This window comes from Salvia hispanica, chromosome 4 (assembly GCF_029641045.1).
Source record: "Salvia hispanica isolate PSC_SH4W2 chromosome 4, Shi_PSC_v1, whole genome shotgun sequence".
Classification (NCBI taxonomy): Eukaryota; Viridiplantae; Streptophyta; class Magnoliopsida; order Lamiales; family Lamiaceae; genus Salvia; species Salvia hispanica.
Window position 1 is genome coordinate 39,642,599 of NC_142695.1, and position 24,861 is coordinate 39,667,459.

Below are 24,861 nucleotides of genomic sequence, written 5' to 3' on the forward strand. Positions count from 1 at the left end.
GAAAACACATATTCTTGTGAAAGAGATTAAAAATGAACAAGTGCATACTCTTATGGGACGGAGGGGTACTTCTAAAAGTGAGACCGAAGCAGGGACGGAACTAGACTTTCAAATAAGCCGGTGCTGAAATCCTTAAAAATAATAATAACAATAATAATATAATAATAATAACAATAATACCAAAAATTTCAATTCAAATATAACGTCTTTACAATTTTTACGAGGCTCTAGATGATAATTGTTTCCGACGTGTCGCCATTTCTTGAAATCGTCGAAGAATGGTCTCATTTTCAATTTTGTTAAAAATATCCTTCTCAATGTATACAACTAAGATATCATTCATCCAACCGTCTCCCATTCTGTTTCGCAAATCAGTCTTGATAAATTTCATCGAAGAAAATACTCTCTCAACAGAGGCGGTCGCAACAGGAAGGATCAGAGTCAATTCAATCAAACGGTATACCAAGGGAAAAGCCTTATCTCTTGTGGTAGCGACCAAAATCTTTGCAAGATTTCCCAAATCTTCAATATTGGAGAACTCGACTTTATCAACTATATCACTGATATAAGTTTTAAGTTGATATTGGAGAGCCATACATTCAGTGCACGAGAAGTCATCCGGATAAAGTTCTGCGAGACGGACCAACTTGTCGATATTGAAGCTAGCAAAGGAGTTTCTTGGACTAAGGCAATTCATGCAAATAAGCAATTCTGTATTTGTTTCTGGGAAACGATTTTCCATCTCTTGAATAACTAAATCAAGAACCTAATAATTATAAGTAGTATGAAATTAGAATACAAAGAAATATTTAATAATAATCATAACTAAGAAATAAAATAGAAATCGTACCTGACAGTAAACCTCCACCTTGTAATGATGATAATTTGTAACGCGTTCCCCTCGTTTCATTCGCACACCAAACTTGACGGCATCATCCATATTGATGACATCAATGGAATTAGTCACACAAAACTCTTCAACCTGTCTCACGAATTAGTTCCATCCATTCTCCCGAAAGTCTTGCAAAGTCCTTTTAGTTGTATCAATCAAAGATATAGCTTGAACTATATTTTGATCCCGAAGTTGCAAAACTTTTGACAAATCATTTGTTGACCCAAGCAACTCAATCATCAAGTGTAAAATAAAAACAAAGTCATAGCTTCCAAGCCTCATACTCAATGTTTTTGATATACCTTTATTATCTGGATTAGTACCATCTTCATATACATTTTCAAGTACTTCAATTACCGATGACCACATACCTTTTAGACGAAGCAAAGTAGTGAAGTGTGATCCCCATCGAGTGTCACCCGGCCGCCTTAAACTCATCTCTTGATTTAAACCTCTTCCACTTTTAATCTCTTCCCTTTCTAGAGATTTGACAATTTTCTCATGCTCAGCTTGTCGTAGTTTGTCTCTCCTTTTACAAGATGTTCCACATGTATTTACAATCATAGTGACAATGGTGAAAAAGTCACTTATAGCACCATGTTGTTTTGTAACATTTACCACGACTAGTTGGAGCTGATGAGCAAAACAATGGATGTACTTCGCAGATCTATTTTCATTCAGTATAAGGGTTTTCAGACCATTGTACTCACCCCGCATATTTGATGCACCATCATAGCCTTGACCTCTTAACCGTGATAAAGATAAAGCATGCTTAGCAAACACTGAGTCAATCCCTTCCTTCAATGACTTTGCTGTAGTATCAGTGACATGTACCAAGGCTAAGAATCTTTCTATAATCTCTCCATTATTGTTCACGTATCTAATAACCAAAGCCATTTGCTCTTTTATCGATGAATCTCGCGCTTCATCAACCAATAGAGAGAATTTGCGATTTTCAATATCTTCTAAAATAACTTTCGTAGTCTCAACAGCACAACAATTTGATAATTCCTTTTGAATCAAAGGACTAGTCATCTGATTATTACGTGGAGCGTTCTCCAATGTAACTGCAGCTACCTCTTCTTTATGCTCACAATACCATTTAAGTATCTCTAGAAAGTTTCCCTTGTTTGTAGACGCAAATGATTCATCATTCCCACGAAATGGCAATCCCTGTCTTAACAATAATCGAATCACATCTAAAGAAGCAGTCAAGCGAATGCGGTAGTTGACTTCGTCTTCCTTATCATATTTCCTCAAATTGTAATCAACACTTTGTCTTTGATTTTTAAACCCTTCAAAAAGTATTCTGGCCTGATCATGTGTGCTATTTGCTGAACCTTCATGTTCTCTAAAAATAGCAAGCGCCTTTTTCCAATTTTTAAAGCCCGTACTCACGAATACATCATCTCCAAAACGATTGGCATTAATAGGCTTGAAAAGATAACACCAAAAACAAAATGCCGCTTCTTTTTCAACACTATATTCCAACCATATATGTTTTTCAAACCATTTAGCTTGGAAGCTCCTTTTCTCTTTACCATACGAAGTTTTCCTAAAGACATGACCTTTCGGTTGACAAGGCCCCTTAGAGACATATTCTCTTCGAATGCGATCCCTTATTTGAACATCATAACTAGCAATAGGACTCCGTAGCCCCGGGTCACTAACTATGTTTTCCGGATTAACTTCAATATTGATTCTTTCTTGATTCAAAATCGCATTCGGGTCACTAACTATGTTTTCAGAATTAGCTTCAAAACTTGCAACATTGATTCCATCCTGGTTCACAGTCGAATTCGGGGTTGCAATACTCAAACTAGAAGTTGAATCATTCCTTGATTTTTTAAAATATCGATGCATAACTGTAGCCAAGAATAAACAAGATTAATTAGATAATTTGCATTCGTACATTTTAAATTATTGCAACGTGTAATCTACTAATAAGAAAGTAAGATACTGCATTAGAAAAACATTTATGTTAAATTCATGCCACAACTGCATATTTTTATATATCAAATTGTAATGATTCAAAAACTTGTGTTATCACAATTCTCAAAGGTTAATTATGTTTTTCCTATTCAAGCAACAGAATTAAAATCATAATAAATAATTTTAGGTTTCATGCCATTAAATCAAAGTAAAAAGTTAAAATCACAATTAGAATCAAACCTTTTAATTTTTCTACAAGTATAGGAGACCCTTGACCTCTGATTTCTGATATGATTTTGCGGCTGCTGTAATTTGCGTGCGCCTCCGATATGATTTTAATTGGAGAAGAAGAAACGTTACTTGTAGTATAAATTTGGGCTTCTATATTCAATAAAGGCTATTTTAGTTTATCTATTATTATTATTATTATCATTATATATTAAAGGCCCAAGTCTAATACTCCAATCCAATATAATTAATGACCCAATTTAGAAGCCCAATTTCACCATGTGTCGTCTTCTTCAAATTGGGGGTCTCTCAACCTCTTCGCCTCTTCCAGAAACTCACAGACGCAGTATACATAAAAATTCAGGCTATCCGAAGCCGGGGCGGAAATCCGGCGGGGCGCGGCTGCATAGGGGGGGGGGGGTAGGGGTCCGGTTCCGGCCAAGCCCCCGCTGGAGCGGTGGCTTGGCCGCCGGTATCTCCGTCCCTGGACCGAAGGATTACTAAATAGAGAGTTTAGAAATAATACTACCTTCGTTACACAATACTACAAGAGCATACATTCTTTTTAGTCCGTCCCACAAGACTATAAACTTTATAATTTAAGACATTCGTTTTCTCTCTAACGATGTGAGACTCATTCTCTACTTACGGCTCTTCAATTAATTTTTCTTTTAATTTTCTTACTTTATCAATTGTACATTAAAACTCATGTCTAACCAATAATGCATATTCTAACAAGTGCAGTCCTTTTTTTAAAAAAAGGAAAGTATTTTAATACTTGTAGTGCCTATAAAAAATAGTCTTATTTTTATCATTTTAAGGTGTTAACTAAAAATAATCACATTTCAAAATGGAAACATTCTCTTATATTTTTTCAATTTCCTCTCTCTATTTTCTATTAAGTAATTTTTTTACTTATTTTATTTCTTATTTTTTCCTCAATAAAATTTATTTAATAAAGTAATTTTTTACTAATTTTATTTCTTATTTTTTTCTCAATAAAATATATTTAGTCCATAAATAAAACTATTTTTTCATGTACAGAAAAGATTTTACTAGGCAAAGTTATGAAAAGAAGATCAAGATTAAGAACAATAGCAAAACGCCAAATCCCTAATTTTATGTGTTCACGTCACACGGCTGCAATTCATCGGACCTCTTGCCTCACAGCTCGTCTTCCCCACCACTTCACCGTCCGCCGTAACAACGCTCGTCTCTCCTCACCCCCACCGCCGGTGAGTGAGCTTTCTCTTGTAAAGCCAAAGATGTCGTCACTCGCCACTCTCTTTCTCAATTGATTCCCGCAACTCAACAAGGTTTTTGAGAAATTGTGAGAAAATTCTCCTTTCATAAATAAATAATTTGATCATATTTTTACAAGTCTTTTGATTCATTTGACTGAACCTCAATCTCATAAATCCTAAAGTAGCTATTGAAAGTATGGTATTTGTGGTAAATTCGGTGATTAGGGACACCTTGCAACAAACATTTGTTACTTAATCAATAATTTATTTGTCACTCCACTCGCAACACACAACACTTCTCCAAAATATTTAGAGGTAATGTTGTTACAAGAGAGAATAAAATGGAAAGGGAGACTAGGCCGAGAAGAAGATTAGGATGAATGAGATTAAGCTCACCGACAGGGAAACCCAGGGAGGGGAGAAAAAGAAAATTATAAAATGCATAAATTATGCATTATTAATTCGACTTTTTTTTTTATCATTCCAGCACTTGTTTTTTTCTCACTACTGATTAAATAATGCATTATGTGAACATGAGAATAGGTTGTTTTGTTTGAGGTGGCTTTATTGTGAAAAAGTAGATTTGTATGGTTGAAATATGCTATGTGTGAGAAATTCTGTCATGGCATGTAATTCAGGAGTTGGTCATTTTTCCTTATATTCAAGAAGATGAAGTTGTGTTAAAAAATTGAAATTACAAACAGCATTGAGCAAAGCTGCTAAGTGTCTGCTCCTGGTTGACAGGCAAATTGGCTCTGATCTAGAATGGCTTCTGGAAAGGATACAGAGAAAGACCAACTCGCTGCTTCTCTAAATGATCTTTTCACCAATGTTTCCGATATGATTAAAGGCGAGCTCCAGGTAATTGGAGACATTAATCTGGCTTTATTTGAATGGTTAAATTTGAAAGAACAGATACTGGTGAGGCCATGCCAAATCTAAACATGGTTGTCCTGAATTTAATCAAGTAGAAACAATTTTGCGATGATGTTGGTAATTGAATGTGTACTAGACAATCTGACTTTAGTGACACATCTTTGCATAGGATGTCTAACCCTTTGTTACATGGCTGTTGTTGGTTTCCAACTTTTACTGTATGTTGCTGGTAAGAATGAGCGTGAACTGAATAGACCATCTGACTACTATGCCATGGTTTTCTTTGTTCTATTATTGAAAACTGTTTTGCATCTTGAGATATGGAGTACTATCTTCTATCTTGTGATATGTTTGGTTTGAAGAAATTGTCTGCATGATTGTATAACCCGTAGTCTTGTTCAGACTTTAACTCTAGTGATAGGTTTGGTTGATGAGTTTGCCTAACTGTTTGATCCATTTTCTTCTTCTGGCTGAATTATGATATTCAATTATCTAATGTGATAGGGAACAAATAATGTGCTAGAGCTTTTGGAGAAAATGAATGTAAGAGTGGGGGAAGAATACAAAGGCTTTGGTGATGTGGCCTCAGGATTAAGAGTTTTTGTGGAACAATTGAAGTCGAAAAGCAGCACATTCGACGACTGCATTCAGCAGCTTGATACGATAGAGGAACAAGTGATGGAGTTCGAAGCTGTAATCGCTATGCTTGACAGATATGTTTCCTTACTGGAGTCAAAGATGCAGCATGTTTACCAAATTCCTCCTGCTGCGCTAAAATAAGCTAGGCTGGTTTCATTGAACAAATCAACTCTTCACTGTAATACATAATGTATCTAACAATGATTCTGACATGGAAAATAAATTTAAAAAGATCGATATGATGTTATAATACAGGTTGGAGAAAGCTCTAGCTAGAACTTTGTACATATGAGAAGGCATCAAAATATGATTTTTGCTAAACTCTTTTCAGCTCATTAACATATACTGATTCAATTTTGAGAGTAGTTTAAAAATTATTTTCTATTTTCATAAATCTATAAAAGGGCCACTGGTGTCTAAAATCACAATTTTTTTACCAAAATTTATTCCAAAAAATATGAATTCAGTTCTTGTAGTTTTACGAATAGAAAAACCAAATGGATGTAAATTTACTACCGGAACTAAATTCATATTTTTCTATTGATGTTTTTCAATTTTAAGTGACCTTGCCAATATAAATATGATGAGTTATACTAAAATTGAAAAACTCAATAGTATTGGAAAAGATGAATTTTAAAATATGATGAATTAAATTTACACTTGGTTTTCCTATTTATGTTTTTCAATTTTAAGTGACCTTGCCAATACAAATGAGTTATATTTTTTTTAATTACTCCAATAGCATTGCCCATTTCCCATTTATAGAAATTAAAAGAAACAAGCTCCCATTCGAGAAAACATTTCTCTCCTAAAAAGAGAGTTTTTCTGAAAAATGACATCATTTTTGCTGTCGTTATTTATTAGAAAATCCAAAACGCACAACACAAAAGACATTATCCAAACATTATTAATATTATTACTTCAGACCTTTTGATTGATATTATTAATAGATATAATTTTTTTTTTATCTTGACAAATAGTTTGAAATTCAAATTAATATTTACCCACAAATCAGTAACATATATACAACTACATTCCTTTAAAATCTAATCATATGTACAATCTACAAGTATCCCTTTAGGGACAGTGGACCAGATAATATCAGCATGTTTTGTCAGCTCCTTCCAAAGAAAAATTAAGATTATGGATTCTGCTACAATAATCTTAAGTGGAGAAGCTATCTCAGCCCTTGTACCACCTCTTCGCTTTGTAGAATTCTCTCTGCGAACTGTACATGAATTCTTGAAACTCCGAAAGAACAAAAATGTGGTCACTTAAGATGCATCAAGGAAACCTTCTTGTGCTTGTAAGTGCATAGAGTCGCTGGCCTCTGTCCCTACTAAACTCAAGCTATCAACTGCTACAAACGCACAACGAAAGCCCGTTCATCATGGATGCTGCTCCGACAACCAGAATTGCTCGATTTAGTTGAAGAAATACTCGGAATCCAACACTTCTCGGAGATCAAAGTCACCCCGCTCAGGCAATGGAGGGAAAGTCAATGAAGGGAAGGACTGTTCAAAGCTCTCCAACAACTGTTCAAATAGGAATTTGTTAGCCCAAGATAGTAAAAAGAATGTTGAATAGTGGTTGATTGCATGGAATCTAGATGCTTTACATTCTCGAGGACTTGGGTTTCATATAGCTCAACGAATTTCTCTCTTAATATTCTGTTCATCACATCAACATCACATGCATGCGTCCAATATGAATCGTGAACACCTGCAATCAGACAACATACAAGGTGATTCAAAGGTCGATAATTTTTAGTTCGGGATGCTTTAGATATGTGCAGAAAGATAAAACACCTGCAAAATCCAATCCTGCTTTCCTGCATGCAATAGCAGTCATCATCATGTGGGATCCATCTAGGGAATGAACGAAGTTTGGAGGAAAAGCTGTTCTCTGCCTCTTAACCATCACCTGCAACAGGTTTGGGATCACAAGTCAATATTATCCATAGTAAACCCATCTTCATGAAGCCAAAAGAATCACCAAGATGAAGAGAGCAAAGCATAAGATAAAGCCATAATAAGGACTTGAGCCTTTTCAGATCAAGGTATAGGATCGATGCTTCCAAAAGCAAACATATGACTAATCATGATGTCCAAATCTATACTACAACATAGCATCATCTCCTCTTTCATTAACTCGAAAGATAACGTGTCCCTCTAGGTATGCCTACTATATCAGAGTATGGAAACTATCTCAAAGATGTCAGGCTAATTCCTGCCACAGCAATGCTGTCCTAGACAATGATCCAAAGATTCCTAACCCTAATTCATAGAGAGGCACACTCCAGTACATCCAAATGAATGGTGCATCCACCCTGATTAATTTCTAATTGGGATTGATAAACCTTAGCAAGGGAAAATAAACCCAAACTAGATTTAATTAGAGCGGATGCACCATTGCACATAAGTTTTTTCTATTCATAGATGACTATTTATAAAAAAAAAGCTAACCTTTTCTGTCTCACGCTGGAGAGTCAAAACCTGCAGAGAAGTTTTAATCTGCAATAAAGATTAAAAAAAGATGCTCAAAATACAACACAACTGTTTTAACTCGGAAAATGGTAGAGAATTTATGTTTGCTTGAATTCCAGCACTTACAAAATGCCTCCCTACTTTACGGTAAGGCTGAACCACAGGGAGTCCAAGTGGAGTTGTCCAACGGACAGACTCGTTTTCTGATGCGATAACCTGAACATTTCCAGTTAAGGCTGTCAAATTGTATCAAGGCTCCCTGACTGTAGCAAAACAGTGCAGATGCTTTCCAATTTTACTCAATTGAAGTGTTAAGCACAGTTAGTTATATGTTTTCTCAAAATAATAAGAATCATGCTATGTTTATAGTAAATGAGATTTAATAGGGGGTGAATATATATGTGATAAGCCTTGTAGTTATACATGAAAAATTTAGACTAGCATATAAATTCCAGCCAATCTATTGCAGATATATGATATAGTGGTAGAGGAAGATAAAAATTAAAAAATCACACACCGAAACACAAACAAACAAATGAACGATAAATGGTGCTTTAGCATAGCTGCTCTAGTAGGTAAGCAATAGAACAGAAACAGAGTAATTTTTTGCAAAAAAAAAGAGTTCGGGTTTATTTTCAGCACTGACCTTTGCACATTCTCCTAGCCAGCTCATGATGCTCCTCGCAGCTTCAAACATCTGACCTAATGCAGTTAATGTAACCTATCCAGCAAAAACAAGCAGAAGGTACATATCATGAAGAATATAAGCCAATCTGTCCAGTAACTAAAGGCATATACTACTGTATATATTATTAGCTAATTGTTTTTCCGACTTTCCACCAAATTATATGCTTTGAGTTGCACATCCATGCCACAAAGACAATTGTGTTTGCTCTTCGCGGCATAATAGTTTCATGTTCTTGAAAACATCTGTAGATAATGTGAACATGTAGATTCATGGGCTGCCTGACTGAACCTAGAGAACATGCTCACTTACAAGATGTAAATAGAATTTCAGATCAATGTGGAAATTAATATGCAAGCACAAGATGGATAAGAATGAAAATCAATTTAATTGAATAAGCATTTGCTGAAGTCATGAGAACAAATTCACTGATATAAACTGTAAAATAACACATATAAAGGACAAACAAATAATATAAAGCTCATGGGAATGAACATTGGCCGTAAACTTCACATTGCAGGAGCATAAGCAGACAATGCCATACCTTTGCTGCATAACAAGCTGCACCAAATATTTCTGCATCGTCCCCAATGGGATCGCGTTCCTTTAATCTTCTCTTAATTTGATCTCGGGCACCAATGTAAGTTACACCATACACTGATGTCATCACGGTCTGTTTGACCAGCTTCCTATCCACCTAAACCTCATTCAAACGTTTATACAAGACCATGAGGTAAGGAAGGGGGGAAGACAAAATGATAGAATTAAATAGTGAATAAATTTACTGATCAATAATATAAACAGTAGAACAAAAAATACCAAGTTCTACTCAGCATAGACCTAAAAGCTTCAAGCAATAGCACCGACCTGATTGACCAGTAATCTTGCATGCAAAGCTTCAGGATATTTAGCAGGATCCTTCTTTGCATCTTCCTTCATGATATCAAGGACCCTGCATGAGTGCATTATCATGGAAAAAGCTTTTCAATAATATTCTTCATGCACATTATACAGTCGAGGAATGTGATGAAGTTAGACCTCAAGATTTCATAGTTACAACAAGATTTCAGTCCTATTTTACAGTTATAACCAGATCTAAATCTGAAACCCGGAAAAGCAACCCTATGTATATATGTGTGTGTCCATTTTACAACAGATACGAAGAGGCTACTGGGAACGCATATGAAATTACAAATCAACAGCAAAGAAGGCCTGATGTGGAAAGAGGAGACAGAGGCTACCTGGAAGCAATTCCTGAGTAAACATCTGCGGGCTTTTCTCCATTAACCAAGTTAACAGCAGCTGCCCCTAGCTGAATACATTATAACGAAAAAATCAGTCAGTGTTGAAATAAAGCATTAAGCCTCATCATCATCATTGGAAACCATCTCCTATAAATGTGGGTCACTATATAAAAAATAAATAGATAAGATATGAAAAAAGAAGTACTCCATGTATTTAGAAGTGACATGAGTGGTTTTGTGAGAAAAATACAGAAAACATATAATTCAAGTGAGTGTATAAATGGCATGCATGGTGTGTCTCATCTAACTATTCTCACAGTGTGCAACTGATGAGATTATTCAAATTTATTAAGCCACGTATTAATATCTATGCCATCAACATGCCTACCAAAAAACCAAGATATTCATAAAGTCCACTTTCAAAATGAGACAAGGCCTGGACTTTAGAACCTCAAAACCAATAGCTGTACTTAAGGAGAGATGATAATTGAGAAAAGAAAGAAGCCCACCTTATCCCTTCCAAGGGCAGCATAATGCTGTAAACCATTGCAAGAACCATCCTAGATAAACAAAAATTGAAAAAATATGAGAAGAGCAGTGAAGGTTATATCAGTGGTGCTTTAGATAAGCTATCTATGAATGCACTACGATGATGTTCATCAAGTACTTCAAGAGAAAATTGACATGAATCTATATATCAAAGTGAAAAACTTTGCAAATATCAGATGAAATCATCAAATCGACAAACCAGAAAGGAAATAGACAATGCATAACTAAATGACTTTAGATCCTAATACAATCAATAGAAAAGAAGAGATTCAAGTGAAATATTCTAGTTGGATGCATAGTAATTTTGCAGAGAAATAGGTTATAAGCTTGAAATTGTAGAAGAATCTACACAAAACATTAGAATATTAATTATAAAACACAAATTCTACATAGCAGAGATTCATTAATTCAATTCAAAAGTTGTAATATGATATACTGAGGATTTAGATTATTGCATGCTAGGAAAATGCTAGGAAAACAGTACTTGGTGGATTGGAATATGAGATATTATTGTTTCAGGAGATGGACTTCTAAGGGCCTCAGCAAGATTAATGCACGCTGCTAAACATTGAAAGGGATCTTCTGCTTTGAGCCACCAACGCTCTCCTTCAAGTGGCCTATCTGCAGAATCAAATATGTCGTCCAAATGGTTCTCAGTAAAAGCTATTCGACCATCATGAGACATTTTGTCCACACCATTGGCAAACAAATTTGCCAAGTGTATCTTAAGCCATCGCAAGCCTGACTTTCCAAGAGGTCGACCGTCTGCAAACTCTAGGATTCCCCTACAAATATCGGAACCCAAATGATTCAAGTGTGGGTGCATGGGGTATGCACGACCACGAAAATCAAGGTTGTGGGGGTAAAAGAAGCCTTCTTCCTCTTTCAATTTTCTTGCAACCTGACCAATATGCAAGTATCAGACGCCTTCAGCCCAACAGAAATAACATAAGATGAGGATACAAAGATGAATCTTACGGCGAGTTTAAGCTCTGTATCACAACGCTGTGAGTGTCTCTCACTGTTCTCTTTCTTGATAGCTTTAACTTTCCATTTCCACTTCTTAATTAATGTTTCATCTTCTGTATCTGGCTCCTCTGGCAGAGGAGTCTGAAAAAAAAAAGATTAGAACCAATTATTTTGACAAAGTAAGAATGGAAAATGAAGTTAATATAAAAAGGGGTGCCTAAAACTCGCCCCAGCAGAAAAGTCCTAAAAAACGGAAAGTTTAGAACAACTATTTTGACAAAAATAGAATGACAATTGACAAATGACGTTACTGAAATAAGGGGTGTAGAAACTCTTTAAAACATTGACAGGAAAAGACAATGTAATTTAACATACATCGTTGCGATCAACTAAGTCTGCAAGGCGACCTCCACTCGCCCATATTCTATCAATAACATTGAGAATTCTCTTGTTCACTCTCCATTTGGTGTTTCCAAGAGTATCCAATGCCTGAGAACAAACATGACACATTTTTCACATAAAACACAATTAATTCCACTAACTCCCTGTCAGTAGGACAGGATCCTGAACTTGCTAACCTCGAATATTGGTTTCAATTGTTTTGTAGGAGCTCTCTTAACTGTTTCACGTTGCTGACGTGATCCATGAGTGCGCATCACATATGATGGCAGATATAAATATGCACCTTTGTCATGCCTATCAAATTAAGAACCGTGAAAATAGGTAATGAGAAGTACAGATAGACTCAAAGAAAATAACCAAACAAAGGAAGTTTGAAATGCAAACCATTGATTCATCAAATCATGTGGGGGGTTCCAAAAATTTATTTGGCTACATTGGCAAATTTTAAGCTTCATATTCAGGGCACCACTACTTGAGAATGGGCATTCATTTGAGGAAAGACATTATAAATTAACACTGTAGCAGATACCATCATTCAGGAACCCAAATATTAAATTATGAAAATAATACCTCAACAGATGCCATAAATAATATATCAACCAAAAAGTCTAAACTGAAAAATATGGGAAATACAACTAGGCGTCATTACCATATTGAATTTCTACACAGTTCAACCTCTAGGTAATGGATAACAACAACCATATGGATAACAATGATCAGATTTACAGAGTTTTGATTCAGACCTATTCATTTCTCACCCTTACTTCCTAAAAACACCTCGGTTAACCAATGAAAACTGGAAAAGTTCTGCTAGCCTAAACTGCCAATTTCAGTTTATTTTTTGTCAACTGAGTTTCACTTGGTCCGAATCCAATGAATAAACACAGCCAAGACAAACATTCTATGCAGGGCAGACTGATATTTTAGTGGACACTATTGCTCTGATAAAATATATCCTCCCAAGTTCAGCAACCAAATAAGATTAAATATTGTAGATCAAATTATATTTGCCCCAGGGAACACAACTAGTAGCCAGATTCTTAATTATTAGTTTCCTTATTTTATTACTTCAGCTTATGCGGTAAGTACAGTCCAAACGCAAAAAGAGAAGACAAGAAAAAGTGAAGGCAGAGTATACAGAGAAGATCTGTTGTACTATATTATAAGTGATTCTGATTATCTAATTCAAAGTAATGACAACAACTAAAAACTTGTCACAGAAAATCAACCACGGAAATCATGCAAGAGCTATAAATGGGAGAAAAGAAACATGATGGCATCTGAAAATTTGGACTGGGATAAGGAAGAACCAAGTTATCATACCTTGTCCACTTGACTGGACGCACTAGCATCGGCATATATGGGATAACCATGTGCTTAGCCTGTAAGTAAAAGATATAAACTTTTAACAGATTTATGAACATAGAGCTTTTAAAATTGAAGCTACAACCACACCTTCATGGATCTCAGATTAAAAACTCATAAAGCAATGTAAAAGAATTTCTTGTCATTTCTCTGAGAAGCATTCTCTTTTGGATTGATGTTGCCTGGTTTTAATAAAATTAGAAAAACTGGGAAAACATAAATGACTTACTGTTCTTTCAAGACCTTTACGAATAATAGGATCGCATTCGATAACACCATATCTTCTGCTATAGTTCCTGTTAGAAGAGAAGCTTGAGAAAACCCATACATGAAAGTAAATAAGAGGTCAATATGAAAAATGCTTTAACCCTTACGTATTTTCTTTTGTTACAGTTCTATTAGTATGTACAAATGCAGGTCGAATATCAGGTGGACCCTCTGCTAACTGATTGGCAGGGGCTTGAATATACGCAGTCTGTATTATCAATTCAATGAGCCGGCTCCCCACCTGAAATTGGGAAGTATATAGATTTCAAGATCTGGAAACTTAATTCAATCATAACAAATGATCTTAGACCTTTGCTCTAGCATCCTGTCCCCATGGCTGAGACTCAATTTGTCTATTCACTATTTGCCTCACAGCTCGGAGATTTTGTTTTTTCACCAAGGTCGTGACTTTTTTCCGTAATTTTTCTTCTTCTGGTGAATTTGCACAAGATACATCTCCTGCCTTCGCTGCAGCCTTGTCAGCCTTTCTCTTCTTTGTTTTCTCAAGGAAATAGTTTATCCTCACCTGATCCATCATGAAATTGTAAAAAGTCAGTCCTATTGTGTATCACCTTGAGTATGAGGAAGCAGAGATTAGATGAGAATTAATTTCACCAGGAAATTCATAAGTTAAGCTATACATGTGCAACATAGTTTTGTTAACAATACCAACAAAGCTGTATTCGCAGGGCATGCAGTCCAACATAGGTTTGTTAACAATACCAACAAAGCCATATTAACAATCCGTACTAGAGCAAGATCAGGCAATCTAACAAAAAAATAACTAATTATGATCTGCAAAAGCCAAATAGGATATTGGATTGATAAAACACTAAATTGCATACAAGATTGAATTGATTTTTAAGATGTTAAAGATAATGAATTGACAACACAATGTTGCAAATATGTGTATAATTGTATAAAAAAAACAAAGTGAGCATGAAAAGAACCAAAAAACATAAAAAAACAATCCCATCAATCATCCGTTAACAATGGCATGGCATATACATGGAACTATTTCGATGAAACATTGAAAATAAAATCATAAAGTAGCAAAGTTGCACAAAAGTAGAATAAAGGAATAGCTTCATTGCATATTAAAAATCAAACAAATGAAGTTCCAACCTTTTGCAGTTTTTCTTCGACTAGCTATGTAGACATAACCATCCAAATCTTACAACTTATTATGTTTTGATATAGAAGGAGCAGACTTATCTTCTTCTAATCTTTTTCAGTGTTTTATCTTTGAGTAGTTGCTCTAGCAAATACTTTCCAAGCCCAACAACTTCTTATTTATTAGTGTTAATATTAATATTCCGTGAGGCAATTGCATAGGGCACCTCTAGTTTTCAAGAACCAAGTAACGGGCATGAAATGATAACAGAAGCAAATTTAAAATTATCTGCAATATTTACTTGAAGAATTTCCATGAATCAGCATTTTAACACTGAAGACAACATGATCTTTCTTCAGTTAGCTAAACTAGAATGTCACACCTAATAATCAAATATTCCAAATGTAACTATCATAGCAACATCAAAATCAGAAGAGCCCTGGCCAACCAACCTCCTGTTCAATGGCATCACCTATAGCACACGCAGCCTGCACCACTCGTGCACAGCCATGGTCTCCACCAGTCATCAGCAACCCCATCAGCTTATGCATTGTGACAACGGCCATCATATCTGCAGGCAAGAGAACGAAGTACTTCCCATAGCCAGCCTTACTCTTCCCATTCCTAATCACCTCCTGCTCCTCCGCAATCTTATCCCTTAAAGGCTCAAACCATCCCAAAAACAAAGACTTCATATAAGGCAAATTCGGAGCCAATTTCTGCTTGCACATATCATTCAAGAGCTCCACATATTCTTTCGCCGCCTGCTGCCACGCCTCGGTTTCAATCTTCGCTTGCCTTTTCTTTAGGGCATAGTACTTCAAATTCCCCATTCGCATATTTCTCTGGTTCCTCCATTTCTTCGCATACACTCTCCTCTCCTCTTTCCTCATCACATTCAACAATTCTTCAACTTCATTAGGTACAGGCACATCAGCACTACTATCCCTACTATCCTCATCTATGTCTGTCTGCGACGCTGCCACCTCCGCCTCCACCGCCTCAGCTATGCTAGCATAGGTCCTCCCGCACAACCCGTAACAATTCAATTGATTTCTTCCAGAAAATGACGGAATTTTAATATCATGGAAGTTGATATCACTGTTTCTCTGAAATCCCTCCACCGGAAGAGCATCGGGGGAGAGCGAATTAAGCTGGCATATGCGTCTGGAATTGGGGAAAACTGAAGCTTGGGTGAAGGCTAGAAAGCTTTGAGTGGAGGAGAGCGAGGAATTGCGGCGGTAGTTGGGCGGGCCTCTTGAGCTAATTTGTTTGGCGATGTTTCTCCACATATCTGTGGGACTTGTTTTGTGGACGCCGACACAGAATACTGGGTTAGGCAATGATCCTCTTGAAGAAATGTTTGTGTTGAAGGGGGTAGAAATTGGGGTTTTATTGGTGTACATCAAATTGCGGCAGGAAAAATATTAGAAAAAGAAAGTGGAGATTCGGCAAACGTTGGTAGCGAGAGATTGAGATTGATCAGGTGTGAAGAATGAGAAGTTTTGCAGAAGTGTGAGAGAGTGGTTGTAATGGTAGACTGGTAGTAGCATTTTAAACCCTTCTAAAACCTTGTGGTACTCTATTAGGTGCTCCAATTGGCCCAACTGACCCGACCCGGCCCGTTACAATTTTAATTGTTTACTTGCATTTTTATTTTTTGCGGAAAATTGCAATTGTACGATTGTATAATTATGGTCCTAGTACATGGCATGAAAATTTGGTGCTTACAATTTTTTTTTGAGGTGGCTAATTATCACGAAAAGGTTCAATTGTAATTTTATAGTAACAGAGGAAATATGATAATCGGGAATTTGGGTCGAATCAGGAAAAGAAGAAAGCCCAATAATAGAAAGCCCAAAGCGCGAGAGCCCGCAAAAGAGGAGACAAATAAATGAGTGGCGCCGTTTAACGAAAGCTTCACCGACCACCGGCGGCGTTAGCTTCTTAATCTCTCCTCACTCACGAAGAAGAATTTTGGAAATGGGAAGAAGTGCGAGCCACCTAGATGACGATGAAACTAACGATAGCTCTTCTCCAACAGGCATCTCTGCCTCTCCCGTCTGTTTATTCTAATTTTGTATCTCTGCTCTCTCTAATTTCTAATTTCAGCAGACTATAAAATAGCTGATCAGAAGCTACGTTCCAAACATTCAGAGACGGAGCAACGCAGGAGGAGTAAAATCAATCAAAGGCAGGAGTTCAACTCTATCTTTCCCCTTCTTTTCCTTTTCATATTTGCCGCAGCAGCTAGGGTTGTTGGGATTGTTTTTGTTTGTGTTTTTCCGACATTTCATGTCTTATTCGGGTACCAACTGGAATTCTAAGTGCAGCATGTTTTTGCCCTATTTCTTGAGTTTTTATTATGTTCATGAATTGTTAGTGGGATAATGTAGTTCATAAAGTTTTCTGGGAAATCGAAATTCGTATGCCCATTGAGTTGAGCAGATAAACTATGCAAGAGCAAACTTAGATTAAGATGCTTGAGGCTTGGAATGATGAATAAAGTTTATATGTTGCAGATTTCAAATTTTGAGGGACCTGATACCTGAAAATGATCAAAAAAGAGATAAAGCTTCGTTTCTATTGGAGGTTAGTTTTGTCATATTCTCCCTCCTTTTCTTGTCATTAGTAGGTTGTACTCTGTTTGCCTAAGTTGCACAGTTTGTGTAGCAATTCTGATGTCTATTCTCATGCAGGTTATACAGTATATCCAGTTTTTACAGGAGAAGTTGCAGGTCTACGAGGGCTCTTGTCAAGGTTGGAGCTTGGAGTCCACAAAGTGTTTGCCTATGGTAAAATTTACATGCTTTTATGTATTTTTTTCCATACAATTATATGCTTTCCAAATCTACTCCCTTCCTCATAGGCTCACGAGTTTTAAAAAATGGACATGTAGCAGGTTGGCTGTCCAACAAAACTTTCTTACATGCCTCAGGTTTTCTTGTAGTTTAACTGATATATATTTCTGGTTTTGTCTACTTTTTTTTTATGATATCCTTGTGATATGTTCAATCCATATAAAAGCAAAAGCACAGGGTTTGTAACATTTTCTGGTTAATAGCAGCGTATTGCTATTTGATAGAGTTAGATTTAAGATTTGGCTTTTTATTTCTGATGCTAATTCCAATTTTGTCAGTAACACAATTTCTTTAATGGGTTGAAAAAGTGGGTTACAGATTATATTACACACTATTATTATATTATTATCTTCTTGGCTACCAAAGTCAAACTATGGACAAGGTGCCAACTTCAATCTGTTGTAGGATCAAGGTTTATATTTTATTGGTGGTGACTTCTCATATTTATGACAGAGAATTAATTCTGGGCCAGATGCAAGCTTTGTCGATCAGACTCAATTTGAAAGAAACTTTTATGGTCACGAAGACGATGTTCATCCTGCCCTGCTAAGTAATGTGCAGAACCCAGTGGAATCTGACTTAACTGGAGCTACCTTATATAAATCAACAGATAACCCACCCATGGCAACACAAGCCCCTACTATGGCCATGCCACTTCCAGCAGCTATATTTGAGAGTTTGCCTGGCCAGCCCCAAGGATCTTTTACTGAAGCAGACCAATTAAACTTTTGGCAGGGTAGGTCATGTGCAGATGATTGTTCGGTTCCTGTATACTCCTCAAATGGGGAAGAACTGAAGAGTGAGAGTGATGAAGCTAGTATCTCAAATGTCTACTCTCAAGGGTAAGCATTGGCTAAGGTAGCAATAAGAAATTACCAATTGATATGTAACATGTCTATTTGGTTTGATACACACATTATGTCTTTCTGTCAATCATGATGCACCCTTCTCTGCATTTGATATGGGTAGCATCTTGGTATGTGAATTGTAATATGGTTGATTTGATCTATCATGATTTGAACTCTGTGATATAATCCAACACTTCTTGAGTGAGTGGGTATATTGGTAGTTTGTCAAGTGTCTCTCTCAAGGGCAAACACTGTGATAGAACCCTACTCTGATCATTTACAGTATCTGACAAATGTCTATTTCTTGTTGTATCTTGGTGAGAATAGGGCCTGTTTGAATTTGGTAGTCCCTACTCCACTTGTCTAGTTTGTTGATGGTAGATGATATATTATACATGCACATTGTATTTGTTTATAGAGGATTTGATGGACCTGGACTCAAAATTGAACAGAAACTAGCATGTCGTGGAAAATCATTAGTTATGCTGTGCTGATCATATTACAATGATATTGTCATTTCATTAAGCAATAAGCATTGATAAGATGTTTGAGTTACAAACACAAAGATGCTCTTAGAAGAGTTAGTATTAGTATTCTGTAATTTTATATCTCCGTAATTGAACCATAATAACTAAGTGGAAGTGAGATTTTGATGTTTGAGAAGTTATATGTAGTACTTGTATATTGCCTGTTTCATTTTTACTGTGCTGCCAAGCTTAATTATTAATAATGCCTTCTAAACATGAACTTGAACTTCAACACTTAATTTGCATTGCCTTCATTGTTAGCTGTCTCTCTCTCCACCGAACAAAAAAAAAGCTGTCTCTCTCTCCACCGAACACATCTTCAATTTGGTTAGAAGATCTCCCACTGCACAAGTTTATCAAACTAATGTGGAACTTGTGGTGTTTAACAGGTTGTTGAATTGCTTAAAATGTTCACTACAGTCGTCAGGAGTTGATTTGTCCCAAACCAACATTTCCGTGCAGCTGGACGTTGGAAAACAAACTACCAGCAATAATACCAATCCCGTATTCTCTATCAAGGTTCCTCCCTCTTTATTCTTCTCATTTACAATTGGATTATGCTCCCTTGTTCTTTTCTGCATGCTCTTGCAGTTTTATCATACATAAGCCTTGCGACTATCCTCTAACGTACAAATCAACTATTACAGTATAAATGAGTAGAACATAATTATATTTATCATGTTTCTGTGATACAGCCGTTTTTTATATCTGAATGGTGCAATCTCGAGTTGCTTGTTTTTTCCCTTTTCTGTGTTCACCGTAGGGGTAATCCTCCCCTGTATTCATGACCTATCCTGATGCATAATGACTTCTCAATTCAATACAGGGTCAAGAAAATGCCTCCAGTCTCTGCTACCGATCTTCTATAAATGCTGGGAAGCATTATGAGCACCCTCCAAAAAGGTTGAGAGGTGACGACACCTAGAGTAACTTTGAGATACTACAATTTTTGTTCCATGTTCCCCAGATCCCGTTTCAGTTTTCGTTTGTGAGGGGCAAGATGTTCTTACATCCATCCAAAAGCATGTACCATTGCACTCGACTATGCTTTGCTAGGCATCTCCGCAGCTTCATTTAGTATTTCTGTTGAGAGACTTCATCCTAGCAAGCTAAAGGTGGCTTTTGAATTTAATATGGTAACGAAGTAGCTGTGAAATTTAGTGTGCGCAGATATATGATTTCTTCCAGCAAGGGAGAAACTAGACTGGTTGGTGGTAGTAGCTATTGATATTTGTTCTATTGACGATGATCCTCTTGGTTCGGTTAAGATTTGTTGTCCCATTTATTTCTATCCAAATTAGATTTGTATTCCAAATTTGTGTGTATTCCACAAGGCCATTCAAATACTCCTTCCCAGTTCCCACAGTACTATTTCTTTCACAAATGCAATTAAAGCAAATCAAATTATTCTAATAAGTACAGATTCACCGAATTAGTTCCAAACATTACATACATACCAAAAATGGATTATTATATTTATTGGATTAAAAAATGACATAATTATAGTATTTGAGAGTAAGTTTTTTATGATTGCGTAAAAACATGTCAAAAATTGGTCCAATTTCTTAAGTTAGGACACAGAATACCAAACGTAATCATAAAACACAAATATGTAGTCAAAATTTTATTCTCGTTTAATTTACTTTTTTTTTTCTATGACTTTATTCTTTCTATATTAAAAATTCAAATATCAAAATTTTAAATTAAATATAAAAAAAAAACTAAATATCAATTTATTAAATTATGTGTCACCAAAAATTACAAACAGCTTGAGTCGAAAAAGGAACACAAATGGAGGGAGATGCCAACGTTCTCAGAAATCCCGAATCCCAAATCGCAAATTTGTAATTGCCCCTCTTCCCGCCGCCCTACAACACTCCGGCCTCCCGCGCCACCGCGATTTCGCCCCCTGCCACACGACAGCGGCTGCGGGCCTACTCCTCCCGGTTCCGTCATTGTAATCGTGTAGAAATTCAGCCATTAGAGGTAAATTGGTCAGGCTCGTGCTCTGTTTAAATGGGGTTTTATCTATTAAGCTTGATTTATTCCCATCTTATATTAAGGTATTTATTGCTGCAACCGGAAATTGAGAATTATTGCCATTCTGCTACACTGGTCCAATAAATAGTCGAATTAAGAGTTCCGAAGCCGCTCTCTAGAGTCATGTTGAGATTAAAAACAAGTTTATGTGATTTTCAGAAGCTTCACATATTCCCCAAAGTTTATATAGCTTCGTGTTATCCGAGTGGTGTTTATGGAAGTATTCACAATAATGCTATTGATCCTCCTGAGATGGAATCTGAGAATGAATGGGAGAGATTGCTTAAACCTTTTGACCTGGAGGAGCTCCGGAAGTCGTTCACAAGCATTACTCCATTTCAGCTGAATAAATTGCTGCAGCTCCCGTTGGATGTGCCCACGTCAATGGAGTTGTTTCAGTGGGCTGGTAGCCAGAAGGGCTATCGTCATACCTTTGACGTGTACTATACTCTCGTTGATAAAATTGGGACCGTGAATGACTTTAAGACCGTTGATAGATTGTTATTGCAGATGAAGAAAGAAGAGGTGTCATTTCAAGAGTCCATTTTCATTATGATCATGAGACATTATGGAAGAGCTGGTCTGCCCGGTCAATCGACCAGGTTGCTCTTTGATATGAGGAATTTGTTCTGTTATGAACCTACATTCAAATCTTATAACGTCGTCTTGGATGTTCTGTTGGCAGGTAATTGTCCCAAAATTGCCCCCAACGTCATTTATGATATGCTGAGCAGGGGTATCTCTCCTACTGTGTTTACGTTTGGCAGAGTGATGCAAGCGCTTTGTATGGTGAATGAAGTTGACTCTGCATGCTCCCTTCTCAGGGACATGACAAAGCATGGGTGTGTACCAAACTCAGTAGTGTATCAGACATTGATACATGCGTCGTCTGTTAATAATAGAATTGATGATGCTTTGAAGTTGTTGGAAGAGATGTTTCTTATGGGCTGTACACCTGATGTAAATACATTTAATGATGTCATAATTGCCCTTTGCCGTGCTCTCCGTGTTCACGAGGCTGCTAAACTAGTTGATCGGATGCTTATCCGGGGGTTTTCCCCTGATAAAATAACATGTGGTGTTTTATTGCAAGGGTTGTGCAAAACAGGTCGAGTGGATGAAGCCAGGGCGCTGTTGAAGAAAGTGCCAAATCCTAATGTTATCCTATACAATACGTTGATTAATGGGTATGTCATGAATGATCGTTTTGAAGAAGCAAAAGCTTTATTGGACGAGAATATGGTTGCCGCTGGTTTACATCCAGATATCTATACTTACAATATTCTTATTCAAGGGCTTTCCAAGAAGGGTTTATTATTCTCCGCTCATCAATTAGTCGAAGAGATGTCGCTCAAGGGTTTTGAGCCAAATTTGATAACTTATACCACTCTAATTGATGGTTTCTGCAAGAAAGGTCTCTTGAGGGAAGCTGAAGATATTATGGACGAGATGTCACGTAAGGGTCTTTCCCTAAACACAGTTGGATATAATTGTCTAATCTCTGCGTTATGTAGGGACGGACGAGTAGAAGAGGCGTTTGAGCTGTACCATGGCATGCTGAGCAGAGGATGTAAAGCTGATATTTTTACATTCAATTCTTTAATAAACGGGCTAACTAAGATTAACAAGATGGAAGAGGCTCTATGTGTGTATAGGGATATGTTCCTAGATGGCGTCATAGCTAATACCGTAACCTACAATATACTGATTCATGCTTTCTTGAGGAAGAGGGCTCTGCAAGAAGCGTTTAAGCTTGTAAATGATATGTTGTTCCGAGGATGTGCTCTAGATGAGTTCACGTATTCTAGCCTCATTAAAGCACTTTGTGAAGATGGGGCTGTTGATAAAGCTATGGGCCTCTTTGAAGAAATGTTGAGAAAGGGAGTCGCTGCAAGTAGCTTATCTTGCAATATTCTGATAAGTAGTTTATGCAGAGCTGGTAAGATACAGAATGCATTCGACGTCCTTAGAGAGATGGTTTACAGTGGACTGAAACCAGACATAGTCACCTATAACACTCTGATAAGTGGTTTGTGCAAGATGCGTCGGATTAAAGAAGCTTATAAGTTGTTTGAAAATTTGGAAAGTAAGGGTGTCTGCCCGGATGCCGTCACTTATAATATCTTGATAGGTTCTTACTGTAAAGAAGGCTTGTTTTGGGACGCCTGTGCTCTCTTAGATCTAGGAGTTGCCCGTGGGTTGACACCAGAGATTGTCACATGGCGAATTCTAGTTTCTAATTTGTTCAGAAGAGTACTCAGAAGAAATGACCATTCATCTCAATTCAGTTGAGCGTGAGTATTAGATTTGGAAATGCCATGCAGGTTATGTGAGACGGGTCTTTATCTCAGATAATTTCGATAACTTCTGCCTAAGCATCTGAACTGCTGGTAACTTTGTCTCCTTAAATTCTGTTCTAATAAGTTGCAATCGCGCAGTGGGACCTGTCCTGACCAGTAGTTGTGCATGTGACCAGGATCTTGTTGATTCTGATTTCTGACACCTTGCCGCTTAATGTATTAAGAGAAACGTTACAACACCACAACATCTTGAAAATGATTAAGATAAAACACATCCGCAAGGTCCTTGATATGATCTGCAAACTTGCTTAAGAGGAACTTGATAAATCTAGCGACACAGACGAGAAAGGTACAGTAAACAGAAATAGATTTTATTGTTGACTGATGTTGGGAGAACCTGTGCATATAGGTTGCTAGTTTCCTTTCCTATTTAATTGATGAATTGGGTTCAGGTTTTGTCAAAGAATACAATCTGCTGCGGTTGTTGTCTTGTTGAAGAAGTAGATCATATCTATAGAATGGAGGTGATGAGAGGTATATACAATGCTGCATTAGTTTGTGTTTGTGTTTGTATGTATCGCATTGTATGTAGAGAGAGTATAAGCTTTTGTATCTCTTTGAGTTTAATAGCTAATGGAAGAGAATATCAGCGACAGTGAGCTATGGAAGTGGTGAAATCTTCCTTTCCTGCAAAGGGACCGACGAGTATGTTGATTTTATCGAAGAAAATCGTATAAGCTTAGGATTATTTTTTTTTTATTTTTGATAATTGAGCATTATTACCATTTTCATTTAAAAATTAATGAAAATGAGGGATGAATTGTAGCCACTAGATCTCAAGATTATATGGTCCAGATTAAGTTTACGGTTATTATTATTAATGTGGGTTATCATAGATTGCATCACAACACTATAATTTAGTACTCACCATTTACGAAATTAACTCTTTAAAAAGCACTTCTAACTATTCAACTATTACCTTTTAGTATTATTTCTCTCGAACATATTTTCCCTCTTCTTTGAAAAGAAATTTCATTTTTAAGACAGCCAAGACATTAACACCATGTGGTGAAGTAGTTGTAGGAATTTGAAGTATTCATTGTTCTATCGTGTTATTAACTTTGTGTGATACTTTCTTCCAACATCTTAGCTTCTTAGTTAAGATTGTTGGGGTTGTTTAGGAATATATTTAGTCTAGTACTACACATTTTATGGGTTTAAATATTTATTTTAGCTGTCGTTGTGGCTGCTTAAATTTTTGAAAAAAATTGTGAAGCATCTTTAATGCTCCTTCATTTTGCTTTAAGAGTTCCACTTGAATTTGGCATATTTGGCATGAGTATAAAAAAAGTTGCTAAGAAAATACAGTGGAATGTGAAAAATATATTTTAAT

At 36.5% G+C, this 24,861-nt stretch overlaps 6 protein-coding genes across 12 annotated transcripts; 3 read left to right on the top strand and 3 right to left on the bottom strand.

The window, feature by feature from the left end:
* Positions 1–217: 217 nt before the first annotated feature.
* Positions 218–697, bottom strand: LOC148928625 (uncharacterized). Its single transcript, XM_089056726.1, has one exon. It carries the CDS (start codon positions 695–697, stop codon positions 218–220), a length of 480 nt encoding a protein of 159 aa, XP_088912852.1.
* A 297-nt stretch (positions 698–994) lies between these two features.
* On the bottom strand, positions 995–2,755 carry LOC125195129 (uncharacterized). The gene has a single exon (XM_048093323.2). It carries the CDS (start codon positions 2,753–2,755, stop codon positions 995–997), a length of 1,761 nt encoding a protein of 586 aa, XP_047949280.2.
* A 1,373-nt stretch (positions 2,756–4,128) lies between these two features.
* Positions 4,129–6,063, top strand: LOC125192979 (biogenesis of lysosome-related organelles complex 1 subunit 2-like). Of its 3 annotated transcripts, none has more exons than XM_048090666.2 (3): positions 4,129–4,287; positions 5,041–5,157; positions 5,677–6,063. In XM_048090666.2, exons 2-3 carry the CDS (start codon positions 5,062–5,064, stop codon positions 5,950–5,952), a joined length of 372 nt encoding a protein of 123 aa, XP_047946623.1. In that variant the 5' UTR covers positions 4,129–4,287; positions 5,041–5,061; the 3' UTR covers positions 5,953–6,063. The 3 variants fall into 3 exon arrangements, with proteins under 3 accessions (XP_047946623.1, XP_047946624.1, XP_047946622.1); XM_048090667.2 differs by having other exon boundaries at positions 4,131–4,368; XM_048090665.2 differs by having other exon boundaries at positions 4,133–4,382.
* Positions 6,064–6,791: 728 nt separating this feature from the next.
* Positions 6,792–16,417, bottom strand: LOC125196089 (DNA-directed RNA polymerase 2, chloroplastic/mitochondrial-like). Its single transcript, XM_048094456.2, has 19 exons — positions 15,345–16,417; positions 14,089–14,304; positions 13,886–14,019; positions 13,741–13,807; positions 13,470–13,528; positions 12,323–12,440; positions 12,120–12,233; positions 11,754–11,885; positions 11,260–11,676; positions 10,736–10,786; positions 10,224–10,294; positions 9,850–9,934; positions 9,527–9,679; positions 8,944–9,018; positions 8,424–8,513; positions 8,277–8,324; positions 7,620–7,734; positions 7,430–7,533; positions 6,792–7,346 (listed from the first exon to the last, which is right to left on the bottom strand). Exons 1-19 carry the CDS (start codon positions 16,296–16,298, stop codon positions 7,236–7,238), a joined length of 3,114 nt encoding a protein of 1,037 aa, XP_047950413.1. The 5' UTR covers positions 16,299–16,417; the 3' UTR covers positions 6,792–7,235.
* Positions 16,418–16,793: 376 nt separating this feature from the next.
* Positions 16,794–20,443, top strand: BIM3 (BES1-interacting Myc-like protein 3). The gene is made up of 7 exons (XM_048089600.2): positions 16,794–16,936; positions 17,008–17,086; positions 17,415–17,484; positions 17,592–17,687; positions 18,207–18,595; positions 19,518–19,647; positions 19,955–20,443. Exons 1-7 carry the CDS (start codon positions 16,876–16,878, stop codon positions 20,051–20,053), a joined length of 924 nt encoding a protein of 307 aa, XP_047945557.1. The 5' UTR covers positions 16,794–16,875; the 3' UTR covers positions 20,054–20,443.
* Positions 20,444–20,898: 455 nt separating this feature from the next.
* LOC125192409 (Pentatricopeptide repeat (PPR) superfamily protein) lies at positions 20,899–24,225 on the top strand. 5 transcript variants are annotated; one of them, XR_007171394.2, is made up of 3 exons: positions 20,899–21,114; positions 21,192–23,817; positions 23,921–24,225. XR_007171394.2 is itself a non-coding variant. In XM_089069694.1 (2 exons), exon 2 carries the CDS (start codon positions 21,292–21,294, stop codon positions 23,458–23,460), a length of 2,169 nt encoding a protein of 722 aa, XP_088925820.1. In that variant the 5' UTR covers positions 20,899–21,114; positions 21,192–21,291; the 3' UTR covers positions 23,461–24,225. The 5 variants fall into 5 exon arrangements, 3 of the variants coding, with proteins under 3 accessions (XP_088925820.1, XP_047945906.1, XP_047945910.1); XR_007171393.2 differs by having other exon boundaries at positions 21,192–23,558; positions 23,645–24,225; XM_089069694.1 differs by having other exon boundaries at positions 21,192–24,225.
* Positions 24,226–24,861: the final 636 nt, after the last annotated feature.